This window comes from Fusarium proliferatum (genome assembly GCF_900067095.1).
Source record: "Fusarium proliferatum ET1 genome assembly, contig: FPRO_scaffold020, whole genome shotgun sequence".
Lineage (NCBI taxonomy): Eukaryota > Fungi > Ascomycota > Sordariomycetes > Hypocreales > Nectriaceae > Fusarium > Fusarium proliferatum.
Genome location: NW_022194809.1, coordinates 91,613 through 114,519, shown reverse-complemented (window position 1 = coordinate 114,519; position 22,907 = coordinate 91,613). Strand labels below are relative to the sequence as shown.

General features: G+C 48.3%; 8 protein-coding genes across 8 annotated transcripts; 3 read left to right on the top strand and 5 right to left on the bottom strand.

Moving 5' to 3' along the window:
* Positions 1 to 824: 824 nt before the first annotated feature.
* Positions 825 to 3,025, bottom strand: FPRO_16076 (putative flavoprotein involved in K+ transport; the record flags this gene model as incomplete). The annotated part of the gene is made up of 6 exons (XM_031225180.1): positions 825 to 1,643; positions 1,690 to 2,024; positions 2,080 to 2,228; positions 2,280 to 2,527; positions 2,592 to 2,965; positions 3,016 to 3,025. 6 exons carry the CDS (start codon positions 3,023 to 3,025, stop codon positions 825 to 827), a joined length of 1,935 nt encoding a protein of 644 aa, XP_031090365.1.
* Positions 3,026 to 4,088: 1,063 nt separating this feature from the next.
* FPRO_16075 (uncharacterized protein) lies at positions 4,089 to 6,027 on the bottom strand (the record flags this gene model as incomplete). The annotated part of the gene is made up of 2 exons (XM_031225179.1): positions 4,089 to 5,165; positions 5,218 to 6,027. 2 exons carry the CDS (start codon positions 6,025 to 6,027, stop codon positions 4,089 to 4,091), a joined length of 1,887 nt encoding a protein of 628 aa, XP_031090364.1.
* A 788-nt stretch (positions 6,028 to 6,815) lies between these two features.
* Positions 6,816 to 8,497, bottom strand: FPRO_16074 (uncharacterized protein; the record flags this gene model as incomplete). The annotated part of the gene is made up of 6 exons (XM_031225178.1): positions 6,816 to 6,862; positions 6,927 to 7,222; positions 7,275 to 7,399; positions 7,452 to 7,786; positions 7,840 to 8,022; positions 8,077 to 8,497. The coding sequence occupies 6 exons, from the start codon at positions 8,495 to 8,497 to the stop codon at positions 6,816 to 6,818; spliced, it is 1,407 nt and encodes a 468-aa protein (XP_031090363.1).
* A 1,503-nt stretch (positions 8,498 to 10,000) lies between these two features.
* FPRO_16073 (uncharacterized protein) lies at positions 10,001 to 11,280 on the top strand (the record flags this gene model as incomplete). The annotated part of the gene is made up of 2 exons (XM_031225177.1): positions 10,001 to 10,395; positions 10,677 to 11,280. The coding sequence occupies 2 exons, from the start codon at positions 10,001 to 10,003 to the stop codon at positions 11,278 to 11,280; spliced, it is 999 nt and encodes a 332-aa protein (XP_031090362.1).
* Positions 11,281 to 12,170: 890 nt separating this feature from the next.
* FPRO_16072 (uncharacterized protein) lies at positions 12,171 to 13,199 on the bottom strand (the record flags this gene model as incomplete). The annotated part of the gene is made up of 3 exons (XM_031225176.1): positions 12,171 to 12,931; positions 12,981 to 13,029; positions 13,080 to 13,199. 3 exons carry the CDS (start codon positions 13,197 to 13,199, stop codon positions 12,171 to 12,173), a joined length of 930 nt encoding a protein of 309 aa, XP_031090361.1.
* Positions 13,200 to 13,858: 659 nt separating this feature from the next.
* Positions 13,859 to 15,153, top strand: FPRO_16071 (uncharacterized protein; the record flags this gene model as incomplete). The annotated part of the gene is made up of 4 exons (XM_031225175.1): positions 13,859 to 14,125; positions 14,188 to 14,316; positions 14,371 to 14,997; positions 15,142 to 15,153. The coding sequence occupies 4 exons, from the start codon at positions 13,859 to 13,861 to the stop codon at positions 15,151 to 15,153; spliced, it is 1,035 nt and encodes a 344-aa protein (XP_031090360.1).
* A 65-nt stretch (positions 15,154 to 15,218) lies between these two features.
* FPRO_16070 (uncharacterized protein) lies at positions 15,219 to 17,512 on the bottom strand (the record flags this gene model as incomplete). Its single annotated transcript, XM_031225174.1, has 6 exons — positions 15,219 to 15,263; positions 15,334 to 15,968; positions 16,327 to 16,619; positions 16,664 to 16,704; positions 16,754 to 17,118; positions 17,302 to 17,512. 6 exons carry the CDS (start codon positions 17,510 to 17,512, stop codon positions 15,219 to 15,221), a joined length of 1,590 nt encoding a protein of 529 aa, XP_031090359.1.
* Positions 17,513 to 18,333: 821 nt separating this feature from the next.
* On the top strand, positions 18,334 to 22,111 carry FPRO_16069 (uncharacterized protein; the record flags this gene model as incomplete). Its single annotated transcript, XM_031225173.1, has 2 exons — positions 18,334 to 20,784; positions 21,131 to 22,111. 2 exons carry the CDS (start codon positions 18,334 to 18,336, stop codon positions 22,109 to 22,111), a joined length of 3,432 nt encoding a protein of 1,143 aa, XP_031090358.1.
* Between the last annotated feature and the right edge of the window lie 796 nt (positions 22,112 to 22,907).

Genomic DNA, 22,907 nt, shown 5'->3' with positions numbered 1-22,907 from the left:
GCAGAGGCGAAATACAAGCAAACAAGCTTTACGGCACAGCGATTAGGGGCAGCGATTGAATCCCAGGACCCAAAGGATCCAATGCTGTGCCCCTCCCATACGACCTCATCTAATCAATCTGCGCCCCTCATTCAAATTGGAGGCCTGTTCCTGTCTTGCCGGCGCGATGTGGTGGACCCGTAGAACCAAAGAATGGTGGGCAAATTAGCCCCCAAGCTTGAAACACGCCATAACATCAGCCCTTGTCCACGCTGACTGGACTTGGCTAGCCATCCGTATCCGTACGGAACTCACCGTCTTATGTCCGCTTCAATCGATAGATGGTTTACGAGTGTAACCTTGTTCTGAGACATGGATCTACAGGGAGTCGGGTGTTTGGCTCGCTGTTCTCGGCGTGGATCGAGGTGAGGTCGCAGGAGAAGTGGATGTTAGGCGAAAGTGTCGATGTTTGCATGCCTTACTTGCTTGCCATTCTCAAGATGAATATGACGAGTTTCACAAATGCGTAACAAGGTACTAAAGTTGAACAAAATGACAATCCTGCCTCGTTCACTGTTTGAATCTTTATCTCTTAGTTCTGAAACTGCAATGCAACATGTTTGCCGTATCGCGGGACGTCCGCAAAGGAGGGTGACAGAGCCCCCAAAGATGGCATATTGATTCAGGGGATCAAACATTCTTATTCGTGGACTATAGGACTGCCGGAACATCAGGCATACTAGGTATTTATAAATTATTCATGCGAGGAAAAAGTTCTCAGGGGACACAGTCAAACATGATCAATAATCACTACCTCGGAAGTCGGGGGATTTCCAGGCTACTAACTAATCTCTCCTTAGAGTCTTCCGATAAGCCGGAGGAAGAATCCCCTCCAAAGTAGCCTTGATCTGCAAAGCCAACGTCCGCGAGTGCCATCGATGCTGCTGCGTATAACCCCCCATGACCCAGTAATTCTCCAGTCTCAGGTGTCTCTTCCACATTCCTCGTATTTCGCCCTCAGCGCCAATGCCCCATGTTGCGTCGAGACGATCAGCAATCTCGCGCGGTCCAAGGACCTTTTCATCGCTCGCATTGCGTCTTTCACCTCTTTCACCTCCCAGGACCTCAGCGGCTACAGACCGAACGTCACAATCTGCAAATCCGGTACACCAAATCACGGCATCGGCGACGGCAGAGCTTCCATCTGAGAACTGGAGACCATCCTTGGTAAACGCGATTGGTTCGACTCCTGCCTTGACACTGGCGTTGCCTCGTGCTAAAATGTCTGTTCCGCCAACATCAACGTAGTGCCCACCAGCTCTCTCGATCAAATTAGAGAAGAGAGCTTGCTCAGGGTCTGCACTGTCGAGCACCGGAAATCCAGCTTTTCTAAGAGCGGTATAGCGTTCTGGCTCCTTGGACGCGAGCCCTCTGAAGAGATTTCGCGCAAGTTGACCTTCCACCACGGATGGAAGCATGAGAAACATTCTGTCGCCGCGTGCGACGTCAAAGTTGTACGCGCCTAGACTGACGTCGTTGCAGATATACTCGAATGGGCAGATGTAAGTTGGCGATCGCACGACCATCGTTGACTCGAGACCGGCGGCATAGCAGTCGCCGAGGATGTCGAAGGCCGTGTTTGCTGATCCTATGACGAGAACCGACTGTATATGTTAGACTGTGTGACGATACTGAAGCTTGTCCACTAACCTTGACGCCTTGCTCGGCTAGTGCTCTTCCATTTTTGTAGTCCGACGAGTGGATGTTGATTCCTTTGTAGACCTCTGCATTTTCAACAGTAGGAACATACGGCTTTTGCGAGGAAACTCTGGTTGCTTGGACTAGGTGCTTAGCAGTCACTTTAACCGCTCTAACAGGAGTTTGTAGTTCAATCGTCCATTTCGCACTTGACTTGTTGTAAACCGTCAACTGAATTGTTGCCGAAGTAATGACGTTGAGGTTGAATGACGCGACATATTGTGCCAGGTGATTGGCCAGTTCATCCTTGCTCAGACGGTGAAGGCCTCGGAGCTCTTCTGGGTAGCCTGCACGTGTTAGTTAGCTGAGCCTCCGTCTCCAGAGGCGCTCGGTTTAGCTCACTCATGTAAGGCATGTCGCAGAATGAAGTCGGCACGTGAAACTTCATGCAGTCGTAGCGCTTGGCCCAGTTATCGCCGACATGGGCATTTCGTTCAGCCATGATGCTATCGACGCCAAAGGTCTTGAGCCGAGCGGCGAGTGCTGCCGCGCTACAGCGTCGTTAGTCAACGCAGAAGCAGGGACTGGGATAATGGACTAACGCGTTGCCGCCGCCAATAATGAAGACATCAGTGTCAATCTCTGCTATGCCATTTCGATTGCGACCAGTTAAGTGGAGCAAGGATTTATTTTCTGGATGAATATCAAGGTTCTCAAGTTTGGTGCTCAGAATCCAGATTTTCCATTCAAGCTTATCCTCGCTGCTCTCAACCGGGAGTAGTACGATTCGAGCACTACATGAAGCCGCGGGCGATACAGTTCTGAAGGACAACGCGACGTCAATGAATTGCTAGAGTAAGATAAGCGAACATCAGTCTCCCAACAAGTAATGATGTCAATCGGAGCGAACGTACCAGTACAGGTGTCGCAGCGACAAACACCGCGTTCTCCATGTTCCATCGCATCGAAGGACCTCTCATCTTGTTAGTTTCCAACAAATTGGCAGCAATGACCGAAGGAGTATAAAAGGTCCGCAAATGATAGGTAAACGCCAATGCATCTTTCCAGTAAGCTTGATCAGCGAAGAAGCAGTCTTGAAGAGCTTGGATATTATTGTCTCTCAAGGCGTCGTGGAAGGACTCGACAACGGCCGCGGCTTGGTGTGATGGATCAATGTCTTTGAAAGATATTCTTTCGACGATTTTCGGTGAAAGAACAGGGACAGGTCGTTCATCGAAGAGCTGGAGCAGACTTGCGGCGGGGGGATAGGGCTCGGAAATCCCATTGTCTGCCATGGTTGTTAGAGGTAGAGCAACTCTAGTTGGATAATATTCTTACCGGCTTCCATTGCGAGATGATACTGTAGGTTACAGTTTAATAAAGTTGCGATAGACGAATATGAAATGCGGGGATAGAGGATAGGTCAATAAGGATGAGCTGGCCTGGTCGAGAGTAAAAGTGGACGATTATACGGCATGGCCAGAGACGATGTAACGACAGGCGACCTTTTATTCAGCAGTACCCATTCCAATGCATGTTTGTTCTCAATCCCCACCAACCAACACCTTTATTGCATCTTGCAGCAAACCGGTGACGCGTCTCCCATCCGGGGTCCGAAGCCCGGAGCCAACAGACGAAGTTATCGAATCGCGATAGGGCTGGAGATGTCAATGCTGTTGGTTACCAACGGCTGGTGTAACCCTGGCGTAAATGCCACCAACAAAAGGCCCCGCGAGGTGCTAATCAGCTAATTCGAGGCTGGTTCAAGACCTGCCATTTTTGCAACCGGTCTGAGCCTAGCCTATCGCATGAAGCCTTATTTGCAACGAGAATAATGTCACTTGTGCCGTCAAATCTTGCCCCGATAGCATGGCTTGCAAAAAGAATTGCTATTGGAAAAGGTGATAAGAATATTAGAGCCTGATATACCCTGCATGAGCGCCCGATGAAGCGTGTTGCAGTACTGGCTATTGGTGTATATGTATGCATGTTCACGGCTCTATCGCAGACACCACTCACGTGCTTGTCGTGGCACTGCATATGTAGCTTACAGCTTGATGTGTGCTGATTTAGTCCCGCGTCGCAACTACTTTTTGGTGTGACGGATCTCCCCATTTCAGGTGGCGGAGATAAGGGAATGCCCATTCATATTTGGTGCTTCGCAATGATGATGCTTTACTTGGCTGGGATATTAGATGTACTCTGAAACTACGAGTATTACCCTCATAACTGATCAAGCTTGCCTCTTCATCAAATTTGCGACCCTGAGCGAGACTTGAACTACAATGGCCTTGATGATGGGTACGCGAACATGAGTCTAACCGAGCCATCATCCCAGGATAATTTTGGGAATTCTCTAAAGTCTGATTCCCTTTTGCAGTAACTATTGGTGAAATACTATTGACTCGGTACTAATATGCTTGCAGCCAACTAGGGACATCTGGAACTGTATCAGGCAGTGCATATGAGTTCTCATCAACGAAGTCTAATATCTTGGCTTTCAACTCCTTATGTCTTTCTCCCATATCTCCCTCACGAGCCAAGACAACAAAGTCCATGATGGTCTTGCAGCCCTCCCAGATCCTTGCCCTGTTTCTTATACCTGGCAACGGGCTCGTCGCAGGGTTTAACAGGAACCATACTCGCCTCCAATTCATATCCCGTCGCTCGCCTTTGCCATGTATCCAAACTTCAACATTTTTGCGAAAGCTGTGCCAATCCTGCAGTAAAACCTTCAACTTTTCATGATAAGGTGCTATGATCTCCTCGCGGCGCTGACGGTTGACAGCCTTGGTCGCCTTGCAAACTTGCTGCATCTCAGGGAATTCAAAGAGAATAGGTTCCCATCGATCCTCTTCCTCCTCTTCAGACTCTAATCCGATGGGGAGTGTTGGTGGTGGAATACCCAGAGGGCAGAGAGGATCCCATGTCGGCAGGCAATCACGAGACGCGGGATATTCATTATTCTCGAGAACCTCCCACAGCCACGGCATGTCTCTAACTATGGTTTCCCTGAATGATGGCTGCGCAAGCATGAACATCGCCCTGCAAGCCTTGGCCGTGCTTTCAACGTCTGATATGACAAGAAATGACAGAATATGATGGATGATCTCGGCAGGCAGGGCCAACAACCCCGTAGGCTGCTGTTCATATCCCTTCAAGCACAACTCTTTCATGCACGACTCCAAAACTCGGGAAATACCAGGGATCTCGACAGGATTTGCAACAAGCCACTCATCGCCAGGTATATGGAGCCAAGGGTAATCCCACTGCGTGCGGGCTCGCCGCAGTTCTGGCAAGTGTATCTGTTTCCGTATCGGTTCCGGAATACGATCTTCAAGGCCGTATGAAGCTGGCATATTCCGCATCTCACGCCAGTGCCACAGTCCATTCAAGTCAACGTGCCCTAGACGACGGAGTGAGGCCTTGGCATAGATATCCAGACAATATGAATGCACCGGGAGTGGAACCAGCGAGTAATCAAGCTCCTGGCATACCTGTTAGTACCTATTATTATCGAAGCCCATCAAATAAACTTACCATGCAACCTTCGTCCACATACACCCAGCTGGTACTTATATCCTTCAACCCATGTCGCGGTGGATAAAGTGAGTGAATACCTCTGAAACGTCTGCCCTCGATCATATTTGAACCGCTTGACTCTCCAGATACATAGAATAGATTATCACTGCTTCCGTCAAAAAGTTGATCGCTTAAATCAGCTTTCCACATCGACGGCTTGGGGACGAGAAATCGGACATTTCGACAGTTCTTCATTTGTGCGACGCTGAGAACATGGCCGTTGATACCTTGCAGACTTTGGCATGAAAGTGAGGCGATGTGCTCTAAGGGGACGTTTGAATCGTCCAGACTAAGTAGAGACCATTTCTCAGGATGTTGTCGATCGCCTGTGTAGTAGGCAAGACCGTTGCGCCATGTGCCATGTGGCAAGCGATCAGGAAATTCGCAGGTATAGAGATCCGTAAGAGGGTACCGGTCGGGTACATCATTCGAGTAGTCGCTGTCCTCCTCATCAGATGTAGATGGAACTTCAGCCTCTATATCTTCACTATCAGTCTCCCATTCACAATCATACTCCAGAGGCTCTTCATCGCTGGAACTCTGTGCATCTGGCGCCCAATCTGGGTCATCTTCATCGTCCTGATCCGGCCATGCGTCAACTTCTGGAGGTCTAGCTGGACCCCGGTCTTCTGTTGCGCATTGTAGGCTATCGTTGTCCTCAAATTGATCTTGATGCGGCCATTTACGGAAGCCGACGTAGTCAGCACCCTCCAAGTTCCAAGCTGCGCTAGGCGGCTCATCTGGAGTGCGGATGCGGGCGATGGCCATGTCGACACCGCAGATTTGACAGCTGAAGGAGTACATGATACAGTGAAATAGTGAACGTGAACTGGTCAAGGGCAAGATTAGGAGGTGCTGGTACTATTGGGCTGTAGATAGTGATATTGGGATTTGATGGTGTAAAATTTGGGGGTTTCAGACGAGCGAGATCGGTGGGTTAGTGACCTGGCAGCATGGACCTAGACTTAAATAAGTTAACTTGTTTGTTCATGATCCCTGTCCTTGTTATAGCAAGTTAACCTGTACTAAGTTGCGGTACGAGGAGGAATAGAGTAAGACGCGTTGGCCAAGTAGTATTATACAATGCAGGTTTAGAGAAATCAGTTTCATAGTTCGATTTACCGCGGTACCAAAAGATTTCGTAAATGTAGCCGCATAAATTAAGCTACCTATCATATATCGCCAGATTGGATCAAAGAGCAATTACTTCCAAGTAAGTAAAGCTTGACGGGCAAAATAACTCAGGGCTTTCTAGCTGTAAGTACAACATAAAGTTGAGGCGCATTCAGCGTGAAATGGTCTCTGAGACCCTCAAGAAACGCCGACTTGCTGGCAGTTTCCGCGCCAGAAAGGCAGACATCAAAGCGATGCAATATCATACACGTAGCATAGCCAACTTCCATGAGGCCCAACTGTTTACCCACGCATGCATAGCGACCTGAACGATGCGATTAGCCTTGGAAACTCAAGAAATACTGTTACAGAGGCGGTCACGACTTACCAATTGAGAATAGCGCAAATATCGAACCGTCCCTTACCATGTCTGGTTTTGTGGTCTAGCGCTCTGGGACGAAATCATCCGGAGCGGTGAAGTACCGTTCATCTTTAGGCCAGGTTAGATTTAGACAGTAGATGGAACGGCAATTTGCTGCTTTCACGCTGCATACCTCTATATAGTGTGTATGATGGAACAGTCACAACAGTATCTCCAGGAATGAATGTGTCACCGACTTGCAGCCCTTCTGCGGGTGTCATACGCTGCAATCCAGATGGAACTGGAGGAAAGAGTCGAAGTGTCTCATCAATACAAGCTTGAAGGTATGTCAAGTTGGAAAAGCTCGAGTGATTTGGTTCTGAAGAGCTGGAAAACAAGTCGTCGATCTCCTCTTGAAGCCGAAAGAATACATTTTTGTTGGTAGCTAATAAGAAGAACAGACAAGTAAGTGTTGCAGAAGTGGTGTCACTGGATACAAGATTAGCCGACAGCCTCTGTCACGTAAAGGACGTAGCTTCACCTTCCAGCAACGGCTATAAGCTGCATATTAGCTTGTAAGTTTAGCCAATTTTGCTCTTTGGGATACAGCTGGGATTTATAATCCTCAAGGAGCCACGAGAAGATATTCGGAAGGTCCGGTTTGTTCTGTATTATACACCAGCCTTCGCCCGGAGGGCTAAACATTGTGATGATATACCTTTTCTTGATACCGAACTTGAGTCTCAAGCCATTTCTGGAAGATAGCATCTTCCCTACCAAGGAACGGCATCACCCTGAACAGGGGAAACATCCAGATCAGTTGGCTGAAGGTCCCGGCCATCACCATATGCGACTCAACCAGTGCCATGAATGGATGCTTGGCGCCGTCTGTAAGCATGTTGAAGCTCTGACCAAAAGCCAGGTCACCCATGGTATCGAAGCTGTAAAACTTGAACCACTTTGCAATGTCAATAGGAATGTCTTGGCTCTGGTCAAGTCGATCGAGTAGCTGACTGGTATATTTCACCACTCGGGGCTCATAATCACGGAGAGCTATATGGACAAGTTAGCCTTCGTAAGCTTGATGGTGGCTTTTCGGAAATCACCCTTTGAGCTAAACGCCCTGTCCCAGGCTCGTCGCCTACCAGAATGATCGTTCTTGTCTCGTGACATATGAAGAGAGATGGCCGGCTGTTCGATGTTATACCAAAGTCCCTTGTTGCAAAGCGAATTGTTGGAGTGTATTGCATGGAAGACCTTAGCATCGAGGATGGATAGTTCTGAGGGTCCTATACAGCTTTAGCTTAGCTCCATTAGTATATGTAGAGGATGTTGCCACTTACCGACACGCACAATATCACCATATCTTCTATGAAGGTCTTGAATCTCTCTGTAAAGCTGAAAGCTAGCAACGGAACGCTTGGTGAGATACAAGTTGGAGACTCTGGCCATGAAAGGACCTGGGAACTTGTACAAGCGGTGGAAGAAGCTGATGCGGTAAATGAAAATGCTGCAAAAGGTCCCTGAAATGAGAAACGACACCATGTACATGGATGCTATGACGGACTCCAAGAAGCTGTACGGTGTCCCAGCCTCTGTAGATCCCAGCCTCTTGAAGCTCAGTGCCAGGAGACCAAGGACCATGAGGAGTCCTTGCAGTATCTTGATGGTAAAGAGATCCCATTCCCCCTTTCGAAATATTAGAACGTGGGCAAGTATTCCGGATAATAACCCGGTTCCGATGGCAAGTGAAGTCGGGTACATTGTCGAAGCCGTATTACAGATTGAAAGCGATGTTGAGAGGACTTGGGGCAACACTAATGGGGAAGTTATAAAAGACTTATTGACATCTGGAATCACAGGATTCCGGTGGAAATGAGCAATGACTGTGCGGCCAAACAATCCCTTTTGGTGGGCTTCTTCGATAACTCGAAAGCACGGGCAGGAAGAGCTGCAACTTAGCAGATATGGAAGACATCGATAAAAGATGACAGACTTGAGCACACTGGCCCCACGTCTAGAGTATTACAACTCAACTCGGCTGATTCGCTGCCCTAAGGAACAAGTCGGGAGCTATTTGATGTGATGGCATGGACTGGACTAGATCTACCTTGTGTAAGCGAAGAACGAGCTGGTGGAAAAAAGCAGCAGGGATGAAAATCAAGATATGTGCAGGATTCTATCCCATATAGCATGTTACCAAGGAACTTCGGCATTTTAGCTTCGTCTTTCCAAGGTGACCTGCCTTAATCGTCGTTGATACTCTCGGTAGCTTGAGCATCAGTTCATGCTTTGCAATCTGTCTATTTCATGGCTTCGCTTCCATGTCAGAGAATATGCTGTCCAGATATAAGGGGTATAGATAGCTATGGGGTGGACTGCCGCCAATAAAGTTAAGCTTTAGGCTGCGAACGTAGGTGATGAATCAAAACACGATATTCTTTTCTCCCGATATAAGCTTTTACGCAGAAGGTTTCACGAAGGGGTATAGATAGTGAAAAACAGAAAACAATACTCGAACTTAACCAACACACCTGTTTTTCGGTCTCGGAGGAACACGACCTCAACGACCTCCGCTCGCGTCTGTAACAGCATACTAATAGCGGTAGTTGACCACGGAACATCATTCCGACCGATATAACGGCACTGATATGAATTGCTATCAAGACCCCTGTCCATCTTTCTCTGATCGGCGTCGTCAAATCTTAGTCGCCAATACCCTTGTTAGCCGGCTTATGAAGCCGTGACAAACTGTCCCTATTCGATATCATGCATATGATAGCTTGCGGAAGTACTCCGTACTTATCATGGAACGCTGTCATGAGAAGAATATGCATATTACCTACCGCATTTGGACGGGAGCGAGACTATCGGCGCGATCTCGTTTATGAGTCTTTTTACTTTTGCCAGAAATGCGTAATTGACCAAACTGGATGTAGGCTATTTAAACGCTTGATTTGCTTCTTTCATGGCTTGCTTATCAATTCACCTCCTTTTTTCATCTCAGTCTTTCTAGTTTCACAGCTATGCAATCCAATCAAAAGCTCTGCATTGCTATCTTTGGCCCTACTGCCTCCGGGAAGACCAAACTGGGTGGTTGCCATCGCGAACGCCTTTTCGAGCGAGGTCATCTCTGTCGATAGTCTACAGTGCTATAAGGCGGGAAGCATTCTCACAGCTAAGCCCACTGCTCAAGAGATAGCTGATATTCCTCATCACCTTATTGATTATCTCGAGGCTGATGAGGAGCCTGGTGAGTTTGTAGCTATGGCTGCTGACAAGATGGACGAAATCACAAACCGAGAGAAACTCCCCATTCTTGTTGGCGGCTCAACGTCTCTCGCAATACCATTGCTGCATGAGGCGTTGAAGCGGCAGTATCGGTTTGTTTCTGCAACGCTGATCCCGCGTCAGTCCACATACTGGCAATTCATCCAAGTTAGAGCCAGCGAAATGCTCGAGAGGGGTCTCCTTGACGAACTTGAGACGCTGAGAGACCTGCAGCAGAGTTTGATGGATGACAACGCGTGCTTCCATAAGGGGGTATGGAAAGCCATTGGGTATCAAGAGTTCTATCCCTATCTCGAGGCAGACTCGCCACGTAACGCCCGGCAGTCGTCATTCCAGAGGGGCCTCGCACTCATGAACGCCAACACCTTGCAGTACGGCTTCCATCAACTCGAGTGGATTCGCTCCGTCCTGAACCCTTTCTTACACCAAGCCGGTGTAGTATGCATGAGCCTCCCTGTCACTAATAAGGCTTCCTGGATGTCCGATATCGAGATACCTGCTATCTCAATGCTCCACGAGCTTTGTTACAATTGACGAATGATCAAAGTTCCCACCAACGGTACATTGAACTCTAACTCCAACTCTCGAGTCGTGGGTCTATTGTAGATCTCCCTTCTCTCCTTCCCGCCGATCTTAAGCTGACTTACGCTAGTGGCGGATCTTCCCCGGGGAACGATCCGGGTCACATCGATGCAGCTAAAAAGCTTGCGTTTGCTCTCCACCAAAATAACTACAGACTCGTCTACGGTGGCGGAACAACTGGGATCATGGGCGCCATCGCCAGCACTCTGGTGCAACTCTCTGGACCAAGTGCCGTCCAAGGCATCATTCCGGTTGCACTCGCAAAGTACGAGGAAAGACTCACCAAGAAAAGGGCCGATCCTTTAAAGTTCGGGAGCAGAACTGTTGTGAAAGACATGCATACATGCAAAAGACTCATGATCGAGGCAGTCATTGGTGGCGCTCCAGGGAGCGGCTTTGTAGCTCTCAGTGGTGGATACGGTACCTTGGAGGAACTCCTTGAGACAGCGACTTGGTACCAGCTTGGTATTCATCGATGCGGCATCTGTGTGTTTGACGTATGCGGGTTTTACAAGGGTTTGATGGACTGGGTTCGTCAAGCTGCACAGGCAGGCTTTATTAGCACAGAGGATGCTACTATACTGCGGGTTGCAACGACGGCTGAGGATGTCATCGGCTGCCTAGGCAGTAATGATCACCGCTTTTCGCGGATGGGGGAGCTGGAATGGGGCTAGTCGCTACCTGATTGAGACAGTTAAACGCTGTAGCATAGTGTTACATTGCATGGCAGCGTTGCGATATATCACTTTCACCTGTCAAACTACGCGTATTACACACCATTCTATTGCTTGATGTATTCGAATGAAGTAAGCCAGTATTCGATGAATAACCTTTACGCCTTTTATATGACGAGGTGATCAAGGATCAAGTGCCGCTTCCAATAGGCGCTCTTCAATTGTCAAACGAGCCAATAACCCTGGCCTGTCGCTGACAAGCCGCATTGAACGCTACTCACATGCGAAGGGCCTCATAGTCGACGGTTCCATCCCCAAGGTGAACCCTGCTATATTCTGTTACTACCTTGATCGATCCGTTATAGCCGTAATGTTCACTGCAGGTTATCAGATGTTTTTGAGTTTATCGGACGTAGGTTCCGTAACCTAAACTTGTTTTACCTTTTTACTGTCCATGGACCTGCTGCTTCTAATGGCCCAAGTTGCATCGAATTACAGATGAATTTGATCGTCAAGGCCATGGTCAACTTGCGAGAAAAAGGCATCGACTCGAATGAGCCCTCACCCGAGGCGGAGAGTAGGTGGACCCAGGATCTTTGTCGGATGTACAGCGACAGCCTTATTGGTCATACAAGATAGTGGTATGATGGGTCTAATAACCCTGGAAAGGGAGTTGAGCCTTTGGTCTTGATGGGGGGGGGGGGGGGGTTTTCTATTGTACCGAAAGATTTGCTACAGTGCTCTTGATAACAACTTCCAAGGTTTCAAAGTTCAGAACAGATAGAATATGAGGCTAAAGTTGAAACTTATCTCTTGTGTTCCACTTTCTACTCAGATTACGACAGAACGCCAGATTGATTGATAAAGATCTTTCTATTGAGAAAAACAATTTACAATTTACGCTTTCCCTTGTCTGTAACCTTGATCAAAGCCAATCCATTACTCAAAACGACCTTGCCACCGGCGACTTGTGTAACAAATCTCACCTCGGACCAACTGTCCTGATTGATCCCCATAACCCACGCATTCGTAACCAGCTTGTCGCCCGGCCTCACAGGACTAGCAAACCTCGCCTGGTACTCTTTGATATTAGCAGGGTCTCCACCACCCAGCTCCTTCAAGAGCGAATGAGCCGTCGAGTTCCACGAATACAGCCCATGCATAATTGTCCCTCCGAAACCCATCTTCTTCCCAGGCTCAGGATCAGCATGTAGCGGATTATAATCGCCATTCAACCTATACAGCAGCGCCAACTCAGCGCTAGTCTGCACTTCAATCGTAGCATCAGGCGCCTTGTCTTTCGGTGGAGGGTAGTTCTCCGTGGCTGGACCCTTGGGGCCGCCCCAGTTGCCCTGACCGATAAAGAAGCCGCTGCTGGTGACTCGGGCGTGCACCTCGCCAGAGTCTACATCGACAAGGTCAGTCTGCGTCTCGAGGACAGTGCCTGGGCGACCCTTGTCGTAGACGCCGATGACCTTCTGACGGGTTTCGAAATTGCGGCCCTCGGAGGTGGTTGGGAGGGGCTTGAGGAATTGGATCTTTCGCTGGCCATCGACAACGCGCGTATAGTCGAGTTTGGGGACACCCGGGATTTGAAAGGCTTTGCTTTCCTTGTAGTAGTCGACTACTTCCTGGGAATCCTTCTTGAAGGCTGTGATGGGTTAATGATTGCGGGGAAAGGCTGGAGTAGCTGGACTTACGAAGGATGACGGGGTACGCAGGGAAGACGGCGAACTTCGGATGAAACTCCTGTGTCTTGTCAGTAAGAGCTCAGTGTTTCTAGGAGGATCGCGACGGACGTAGAGGAAGTGTAGCTCATCGACGGTAGCGCCGATGGTGTTGGCGAAGAGGAGGACGTCGCGTTGCAGCCACGTAACCTTGACGGCCGGGTACTCAAAACCAACACCAGGACCTGACATGATGAGTGATAGAAAATGTGTGTGTGTGTATGTGAAAGGAGAAAGTAAAGAGGAGAAATGGGTTATATACCCCAGATTTAATGGTTAGCCAAGTGAAATCAGCCGAGGTTTGCGGGGTGTGGGGAAGGGAGTTAGTCTTAATCCCCCGACTTGATTGGTGGGGAAGTAAAACAAACCGAGGCTTGCAGGGTAGGGCGGAGGACAGGCATTCTAACTAACAAGGTAGTATAATAAAGATTAAGTAGAGTTGATATCTTCTTTAACCTATAATAGAACGATCTACATATAAAAAAAAGTTCTGCTCTCTTATTCATATAAATCTTATTTATGATAAAAAACATCAAATTATTTGAAGTATATAAGACATTTCTAAGGAGAGCCTCGTGTTTTAATCTGGGCAATCCCAGCACTAGGTCTTTGGCTCATATAGTAAAACAGCGATCTAATGCCGTCTTCCAATTGTTATAAAGTGAAATAACAAGGCAGGGATGCACAACTATTGATAAGCAGATGAGCATAACGTTGGGTCTTAACGGCTGACATATGTGGTGATACGACAATTAGTCATGCATATCTTATCACATCACGTAATCCTCAACTTGGAGTTGTATTTATAGGCAGGCCGAAGAGCTCACTGTTTAACATTGAGATAGTAAAACATGACTACTACGAAAGCTCTCGTTAATATTCGTCCAGGCCACGCCGAGGTTCAGGACATTCCTGTGCCAGCTCTTGAGCCCGGCTACATTAGAGTCAAACCCACCGCATGGGCTATCAACCCAGATGATGCTTACCACCTTGGCCTAGAAGGTGATGAGACTTGCGCTGGTGCTGTCGTTGGGACAGACTATGCCGGTGTTGTCGTAGAGGTTGGGTCCGGAGTTGAGAGGGACTTCAAAGTTGGGGATCGCATCGCTGGTGGTGTCGTCGGACAGTATGCAAAGCCTTCGAGATGTTGGTGTATGGCCAGGACTGACATGTTCTCAAGAATATATTGCGGAAGCATGATGGCGCTTTTGCGCACTTGATTCATGTTAAGGCAGATATTCAGATGAAGATTCCTGATAACATGAGCGACGAAGACGCTGCGACTCAGGGCGTTGCGCTCATCACGATGGTACGATGGTCCCCTCCACAAGTTGTTAGTTCATGCTAATGAGGATTTTGACAGGGCGTTGGTATATACCAGCATCTTTATCTTCCCCTTCCAGATGAACCAGCAAAGGAGCCCTTTCGTGTTTTTATCTACGGTGGCAGTACAGCCATGGGGATCTCGGCAATCCAATTTGCAAAGCTCGCTGGCGCCACAGTTATTACTACTTCGTCACCCGGTAATGCAGATTATGTCAAGTCTTTGGGCGCCGATCATGTCCTCGACTACAAGTCCAAAACTCTTGTCGACGACATCCTCAAAATAACAGGCGGTCCCCTTCTCCACGTCTTCGACACACATCCCAATCCCGCCAGCCTCACAACCTCCGCATTAATCCTCCAAGAGACCCCATCCGCGATCTACATCTCCCTCAACCCCGGACCCGAACACGAAGTCAAACGCCTCAACCCTCACGTCACCGCTGAGTCTATCCTCGCATACTCGGCCACAGGTAATCTGTGGATGTATGAGAATGAGTTTTACGAGGCTGTACCAGCAGACTTTGCATTCCAGAGAAGATTTGTCAAAGTGGCTGAGAAGCTGCTCGAAGAGGGACTAGTCAAGCCGCCGCGTGTTTTCCTGAATAGAGGGGGGAGTGGTTTAGAGGGCGCTTTGAAGGGACTGGCTGATATGAGAGAGGGGAAGGTAAGTGGCGGGAAGCTTGTGTATACGCGAGAATGAGAATTGGTAATCTATGAGTTTTGGGTGTTGATCTCTGATAATAGTGTAGCATTGGTGTAACGTGGATTAACGGATCAGATAGTGAGCATCAATATTAATCGTGGATAGTACATCGGCTAAAAACCCAGTCCCCTCGTAAGGCTCGTTACGGTTTCCAAGTGATGACAATTATAACTACTTTGCACTCATTCTTGAAGTTTCTGGGGAACCAATTCGACAGTATATCCGTCCTAGGAGTTATTATTAGTGTTATCTTATGAACTATACAGCAGTGATACATTGATAAGGATTGATACCTACCGGATCTTTTACGAACGCAATCTGTCCAAATACATGCTGGTAAGCAGGATGAAGATCACCCAGTCCAATTTTCCTTCCAGCTTCCCATTGGCTTAAGGGAATATCTTCTCGACTGGCAGCACCTAAATCTTTAATCACCTCAACACCGTGATTCCTCAAGCGTTCAACGGCGCGGGGGACATCAGGTACAGAGAACCCGATGTGTCCGAGGCCCAGATTCGGTGGTTGGTTTCCAGTACTGTAGTAGCCCTCAGGCTCATTTTCTGACCCGTGTACATGGTACAGCTCAATAAGTCCTGGGGTGTAGGCTAAATGAGCTAGAGTATCACGGGCAAATTTGTCTAGATCTGCCCGGTGCTCGTCCGTTTGAGGGTACCCAAGATAGTAAATCGTAAATGGGCCGGTGTCAATAGTGAAAACTGTTCGCATTCCCATCAGGTCGATATAGAAGTGTAAAGATTGTACAGGATCTCGGATGCGTAACATGACGTGGAACAATTTGTAACCAAGTGTAGGGTCCTTCGACGTTAAGGGCAGATCGGTACCTAGACCGTTAGGCATAAATTCCCCAACTGGCATCTCTGTAGAAAAGCGCGAGGATAACTGAGACATAGACTGAGATGCAAGGAATTTCACTATTTGGTTAGTTATCAGAAAGTTCGTGTATTAATCTCAAAGAGTATTTATACAGAAGGTTAAAGTTTAATATTTGTACGCTGCCGCAGAGGGTTGCGGCGGTCGCTTGCCGCAGTACATTGCCGCTGCAGGGATGTTCTTCTATAGGCTGTGTTCACAGCGGGGAATGATCTATGGATACCTGTATAGGAATGGGTGGCTAAATATTAAACATTGCTAGTGACTAGCCGATGAGCTAAAAGGCCAGTCCTGCCGTTGAGCTTGTTATGCTATTTGAACGATGATAATCGTGAATGGGAGTAGGTGAAGTCGCGACCGTTGTCTCTACTGTCCTCAGGATCCCGCTTTGACTCATACTCATGCGCCCTTGATGTTCTATCTCAATAGAGCTATCGCGGTCCCCAGCCTCGATATGGGTGGTGTTGGTTCCGGGAATTGTTCCATGGACACCTGAATGGGAATGAGTGACGGTGGGCTTGGTTATGGTATTTGTTGGAATGCTTTTTGCATGGTTGGCGCTGGAGTGATGGCAGTAAGTGTTGTCTTTGCCTGTTACACCTGATGACTGGACGATCTTTGTAATGAGTTCGGCCATTTTCATTTCGATTTGTAGTTTTAGGAGATAGCACACTGGGTGGAATGAGAGATAACTGCGGACTGTCAGTCAAGACCTACTGAGAGTCGAGGTACTTACACCAGACTACTTGGCAAAGACATGAGCCCGACCAGCACAACCTAGAGTACGTCAGCTGTTAGAATAAAAGACGGAAATTACACTACTTACATCTAATGAAAGTGATACGAAGATAAGAAACAGATTCATACGATAGAGGGAAATATACTTGGCCAACCCATTCTCAATAAGCCTCGACCGAATGAGGTAGATGAAATATGCATTCAACGCTCCATCAACCAGGGTGAAGATGACTTTCTCACATCTGTCCCAGATATTATTCATCCATATCCATTGGTCGTTGATTTGTAAGCGTGCTGGCATCCAGATGATGAACACGCTGATATTAACTGCCAAGATGATGGCGAATACGATCCATTTTAGACGCGCGGCTCGGCCGGGAACAACCATTAAAAGACCGAGACGATTGAGGATGATCTGAAGAAGGAATTGGATTTGGAGTGCCCAAAACAAAGCTAACGTATGTCAGAAGACACTCTCAGCGATCGAAGATTGGAAACCTATCAACAGAGAAATAGAAGCCAAAGCTATCTTACAATCAGCAAACACTCAAATAATAATAAGATTCATGGCATAAACTCACCTGGGGTCTATATATTACCGCTGAAACCCCCAAGTCAAACATCCAAGGACCATACTGCTGAACCAAACAGCCCAGATCATAGCGACATCAGATGTCACACGTCGCCGCCTCTTCCATGCTCGCCAGCTCTGCTCCGACGCCTTGGCCACTGAGAAGACAGCAACACCGAGAGAAATGCCCCATAATATGCTGGCGGTATTAATGTTGACTTCACCGGGAACTTCACGGACATATCTGTCCGGTATTAAAAAGCCTTGTTGACCCATGTTTGAACATTGACGATGTAAATTGATAGAAGAGAATGGGTGTAAATGAGAACTAAAGGAATGGATGATGGGCTTTTTAAATATTGCATATTGCATTCTCCATTTCCTTGGCCATGGAGATGTACCAAACATATGGCTCTGCACTACTGTATAGATTAAACTCAAATCTGGGGTAAAGCTCAAGAGATCCAGGTCCAAGCAAACAATCTGCGCCAAGATCTGCCACATTACAACGAGGCTTGGATATATACCGCCACTAGAACAACCAGGGGGCGCGCTGTTTTATCTGGTTGGGCTTATTCGGATAAAGGTAATTGACAGATCAGGGACAGAGACGGATCGTGGCGTTGGGGCTATGACTAAGTTTGGGGGTGGCTTCAGGGTTCCCCCAGATCTGCAAAAGGATTGTGATCGACGGCTGAACTTTGATGGTTTTTAACTTATCGAGGTCAGTTTGGGGTGTTACGTATGCTGGCATCAAGGTTGGTCTCTTGTTCAGATTTTGGCGGAATTGCTGAGATGTAAGAGGGAGATTAGTGAGTGACAAACTGCAGATCCAAAAGCTCGATGCCGATGATGTCAATTTTGGCGAGAACAGGGAAGGTTTTATGTCATCTGTTTCAAAATCATTTAATTTGTAATTACGACGTCTGTCCCTTTATGCAGCAGGTTAATTTACATCATGGCTCTAGAGCAAGGCTGGGTGATCATGGATATAGCGCTAAATTATTATAACCAGGATCGATTAGCCCCACTTGTAAGGCCGACTCTCAACATCGTCAGCCAGGCTGACTTCACTCCACTCACCGTAATCACAAAAAATGGCCTCACCAGAAGAAATCGCAGGCAAATGGCTCCTCAGCCTCTGCAGTCGAAAACCTTCTGCAGAAAGAGATCAACTTCTCACCAATCTCGAAAAGATAAAATTCGACGAATTCTTCAGTCTGCACGGAAGATCACCCGTTTTCAAGACGTACCATGTCGAAGCCGTGCGTAGGTGCCTAGCCAAAGAGCTGCGGGTGGACTATCCAATGGCGCGTGCGCTGCTGGAGAAGGACGAGATGGGAGACTTTCTCGTCGGGGAGAGGGATTTGTTGCAGGTTGCGATCAAGAGGGCAAAGATTGACCCGGGGTACTTGGGTGAGGACCCGAAGAAGTCGAATCCTGAGCTATTGGAGATGGTCAAATTGCTCATGGCTCATGGGGCAGCGGTGAATTGCTTTGATGATGAGGGGTACTCACCGCTTGTTTATACCGGTATGCTGGGATATCAGGAGCTCTTTCGCTTCCTAATCGAAGCTGGAGCGGATATTTCGACAGTCCAGCAACGCAGGTCTCCAGAGCAGCTTGCAAAGATACGAAAGGCCGCTCAAGATGGAGAGACTGTGGAAGACGAGCCCAAGCAACAAACCAACCTTCTTCAGATCACGCTCGACGCTTTGATCTCGCCGCAGGAGATCGTCGACATGACGTGGGTTGGTTGGCCTCCTGGTGTGAACTTTGACATACCCTTGTGGGATCTTGATATCGAAGCTACCTGGGGCGGCATCATTATGTATCTCCTCGAAGAGGGGCTTTCATGTCCCAAAGATGATCCGGGATTAGTCATGATGCTTCACATTGCCTGTCACAAGGGAGCGCTGGATGTTGTAAAGAAGCTGCTAGCGTATGGTGCTGCTGCTGATGTCGCTGGCCCGAGAATGGCAGATGGTGGGCAAGGCGAAGGATCGACCTTTGGAACGGCGATGCATGCTGCAGCCGCGGGTCGCAACATCGACATCGCTTTGACTCTTATGGAACATGGCGAAAGTGCCAGCTGTCGTCGACACTGTATTTTCAACCGCGGAGGCACCAACAAGGATATGACGCCCATCGAAGTCGCGATAGCAGCAGACCCTTATGGAAGCGATGAAAACCTTGTAGACTATCTGGAAGCGTTCATGGCACAACCTAGCGATCTTCCAGATTCGGATTACCAAGCTGTACTGAAACATTGCGCGCAGAACAATAAGCTTGATGCAGCCGCAAGGCTCCTTGACAGAGGCATACGACTAGATGAAGTACCAACCTGGGTTTCAAGTGTCGATATGGCAAAGTTGCTAGTTTCTCATGGTATTAAGCTTGACCCAGCGGGCTTGCAGGAGAGAGCGCTGAAAAGAGGACGGTTGAATCTTTTGCGATGGTGTGTTGGTGAATACGGTGCGAAACTACCCGATGATCCCAAGTCTTGGGGAAAGATGGTGACGTGGCTTCTCTCGTCTGGTAATATGTACCTTGAGCAGACGAGGTATCTCATTACCGAGTATCCGGGTCCGCATATCGACATGGTTCTTATTTCAAGTAGACGCCTTCATCGTGAGAATCTCAAAGCAAAGAAGACAAGTTGGCTTCATACCGCTATCACCAAACATAACCTGCCGATTGTCAAGATGTTGTTGGAAGCGGGGGTTAATGTTACGTGTCCTGGTTTGCATGCTGATGCACCTACTTTGATACGGAAAGGTGGTCGAGGGTCGGTCCGTGGTGTTGAAAAGTGGCTGGAGATAGTTGGAATGCTGGAGAAAAAGATCTCTGGCGATGAGGAGTGGACTATGCCTTCGTATGCTGTGGTGAGGAAGCGTATTGCTCAAACTGTCGCGCTTGAGAGACGAGCTTGGGATGAGAAAATTGAGAGTATCGTCAAAAGCAGACAGGAGGTTCCTCACGCAACCCCGCAGGAAGTAAACGACTCTGTGCCATCTTCTCCTTCGATGGTAACTTCTCCAGCAGAGGTGTATAAGCCTCTGAGCAGCAGTAGCTCCTTTCGACTTCTAGAACTACTCCCATCGAGTAATCGGACAGACCCTCTTGTCGGACGCCTGGTGGACAGCGATATCACTTTCCAGCCCGACTACGAAGCTCTCTCCTACGTCTGGGGAGATATGACACCAGTCAGATACATTAACCTCGGCGACCAAGATATGTCAATCACACCAAACCTCCACTCAGCACTTATCCACCTTCGCTCTCCCGACACCGTCCGAACACTCTGGGTCGACGCCCTATGCATCAACCAATCCGTCCACGGCGAACGAAACCAACAAGTCCGCATCATGGGCGACATATATAAGTCAGCGCGTCAAGTCGTAGTATGGCTCGGCGACGCAGCAGATGATTCCCATCTTGTATTCCAACATCTGAACGATGAGAGTATCCCAGACTCATTCCACAGTGGCTCGCCTCCACCACAAGATGAACGCCGTGCTTGGAGCACGCTTGTCAAAAAGACCTTGGTTCTTCCGCACATGGGTGATTCAAGAAATAGCCCTTGCGAAAAGAGCGGTCATGATGTGTGGAGAGGAGGAGACGCTTTAGAGGAACGTGGAGATCAGTTATAAACCTGACTTTTCGGGTGGTGCCAAGGGGCTGTCGACTTCGCGTGGCGGTGAAGGTGATCATCCGATCCAGGGATTCGATCCGGATAGTCATGTTTGGAGTCTGAGGATGCTTGGAGTTGGAAGTGATCCGATGAGTATTTTGAGGTATAGTCGTGTTTGTCAGACTACTGAGATTCGGGACAAGATCTAAGGTATCTTGGGTTTGTTTGAACCCGGGTTCATACCCGTTGACTATGATCAGCCTGTGGAAGATATCTTCCGTCAGTTCACAGAGGCTGTGATCAAACTCACCAAAGATCTTAGTATCCTGGAAAACATCGGTACAAAGCGCAGCTATCCAAACCTGCCATCTTGGGTCCCTGATTTCACGAATATTTCGAGCAACAGTCTCCCTAAGGGTAATTGGTACGCACCGTATCGCAAAGACGCGGAGGAGAATTACGACGTTCGGTGTGCAGATGGAACACAGCTCAGCTTCCCCCGGGAGCTCCTTGGGAGGGAGTATCTTTCGGGCTTGACGTTCTCGAAATATGGCAGTTTGACGATCATGGGAAAGATAGTTGATACGATTCGGGAGATTGGGCCGGAACTTGAGGATGGTGTTGGTCACGCACCGGGGACTGAGGGCTTTGAAAGGGTGATGAAGGAGTGGGAAAGTCTTGCTGTGAAGTTGATACCTGAGTGGAAGCCGGATGAATCATCAGTCAGCAAAGCCTTTGCGACGACACTTACAGCAACTCATGGCTCTGAGCTTTTCAGCATTGGCGTGGGCTTCACACAATGGTATCGACACTGCGGCGCCGGTATTCTCGAACCAGCAGATCCATCAATGTTTCTTCGCGATCACGAGTTCTACCTCTGGTGGTTAAGTGTCGGGAAGGATTCAGAAGAGAAGGACCCTGACACAAGCTCGGAAGAGAAATCAAGCGAAGAACCTGAAGTTATTGGGTATGATCTCAGAGAGTTCTCCAAAAGATTCACCTTTGCGAGCTATGGTCGATGTCTTTTCACTAGTGAGAAGGGGTCCTTGGGACTGGCGAGTCCGAGAGCGAAGGCGGGAGATAGAGGTGTTTATTTTCCTGGTTCGACTGAGCCATTTCTGTTGAGGAAGAGGGAGGCAGGAGGTTGGATGCTGGTGGGTGATTGTTATTTGCATGGGCTTGACTTGGACATGTTGTTTCATGATGCGGAGCATTTGGTTGAGGATTTCGAGATTTACTGAGCAATTACCTCAGCTTGGAGACGCCAGCTTGAAGCAGTAAACATCTTTTGGGACAGGCAGATCTAACGTTGAGTCACTGTCCTGTTCTCGCCAGTCGTGACTTGTTGTTCATGTTTGATGGCCCGAACAGCTACAAAGTCTAGGTGTCCGAATTAAACAAGCAGTCTTTCTTCCATCTTGTTTTTAGTTGTTCAAAGCCAACCATGGTATTCAGGGCTCTCTTCTCTAGTCCAATAGTGGACAAGTACTTGGCGTTGTGCCCGCCAATAGCTCAGTCACTGGCCCTGAGCCCAACGCTGTTTGTGTCCCGGTCACGCGGCTAGTGTGCCACTGGCAAAGGGTTTGATCTATGCTGGTACCAGTAGTTTTCAAAACGACTGCAAGAATCAGAAGGCTTGCTTATCCCATCTCTCAGCTTTTGACCTCATGAAACCCTTTCTTTACTCACCACATTCATCGCACTGATCCCAGAAAGCTCTGACGAGAAGATCTCAATAGTCGAGACTTTCTTGCAACACTCCTTCTATTGACACGGGAACCTACATCATTGACCACCCACTCGTCCCTTCCCAGTCCTCTTCAACGACCTTGAAAACTCATAGTCGTTCTCTCCCAACTCATTCTTCTCACTCCTTCAACGGCGATATCCTAAGCCTCGTGGCAGAACCTTGATATCTATAGTGAGCAGCCCTTCCTTACTCAGTTCCATGCCAGCTAACACTAGCTTACCTCAACGGCCTCAGTTGATATAACATATCCTAAGCCACCTCTATCACCTCGCGTGCTCCTTCTGCAC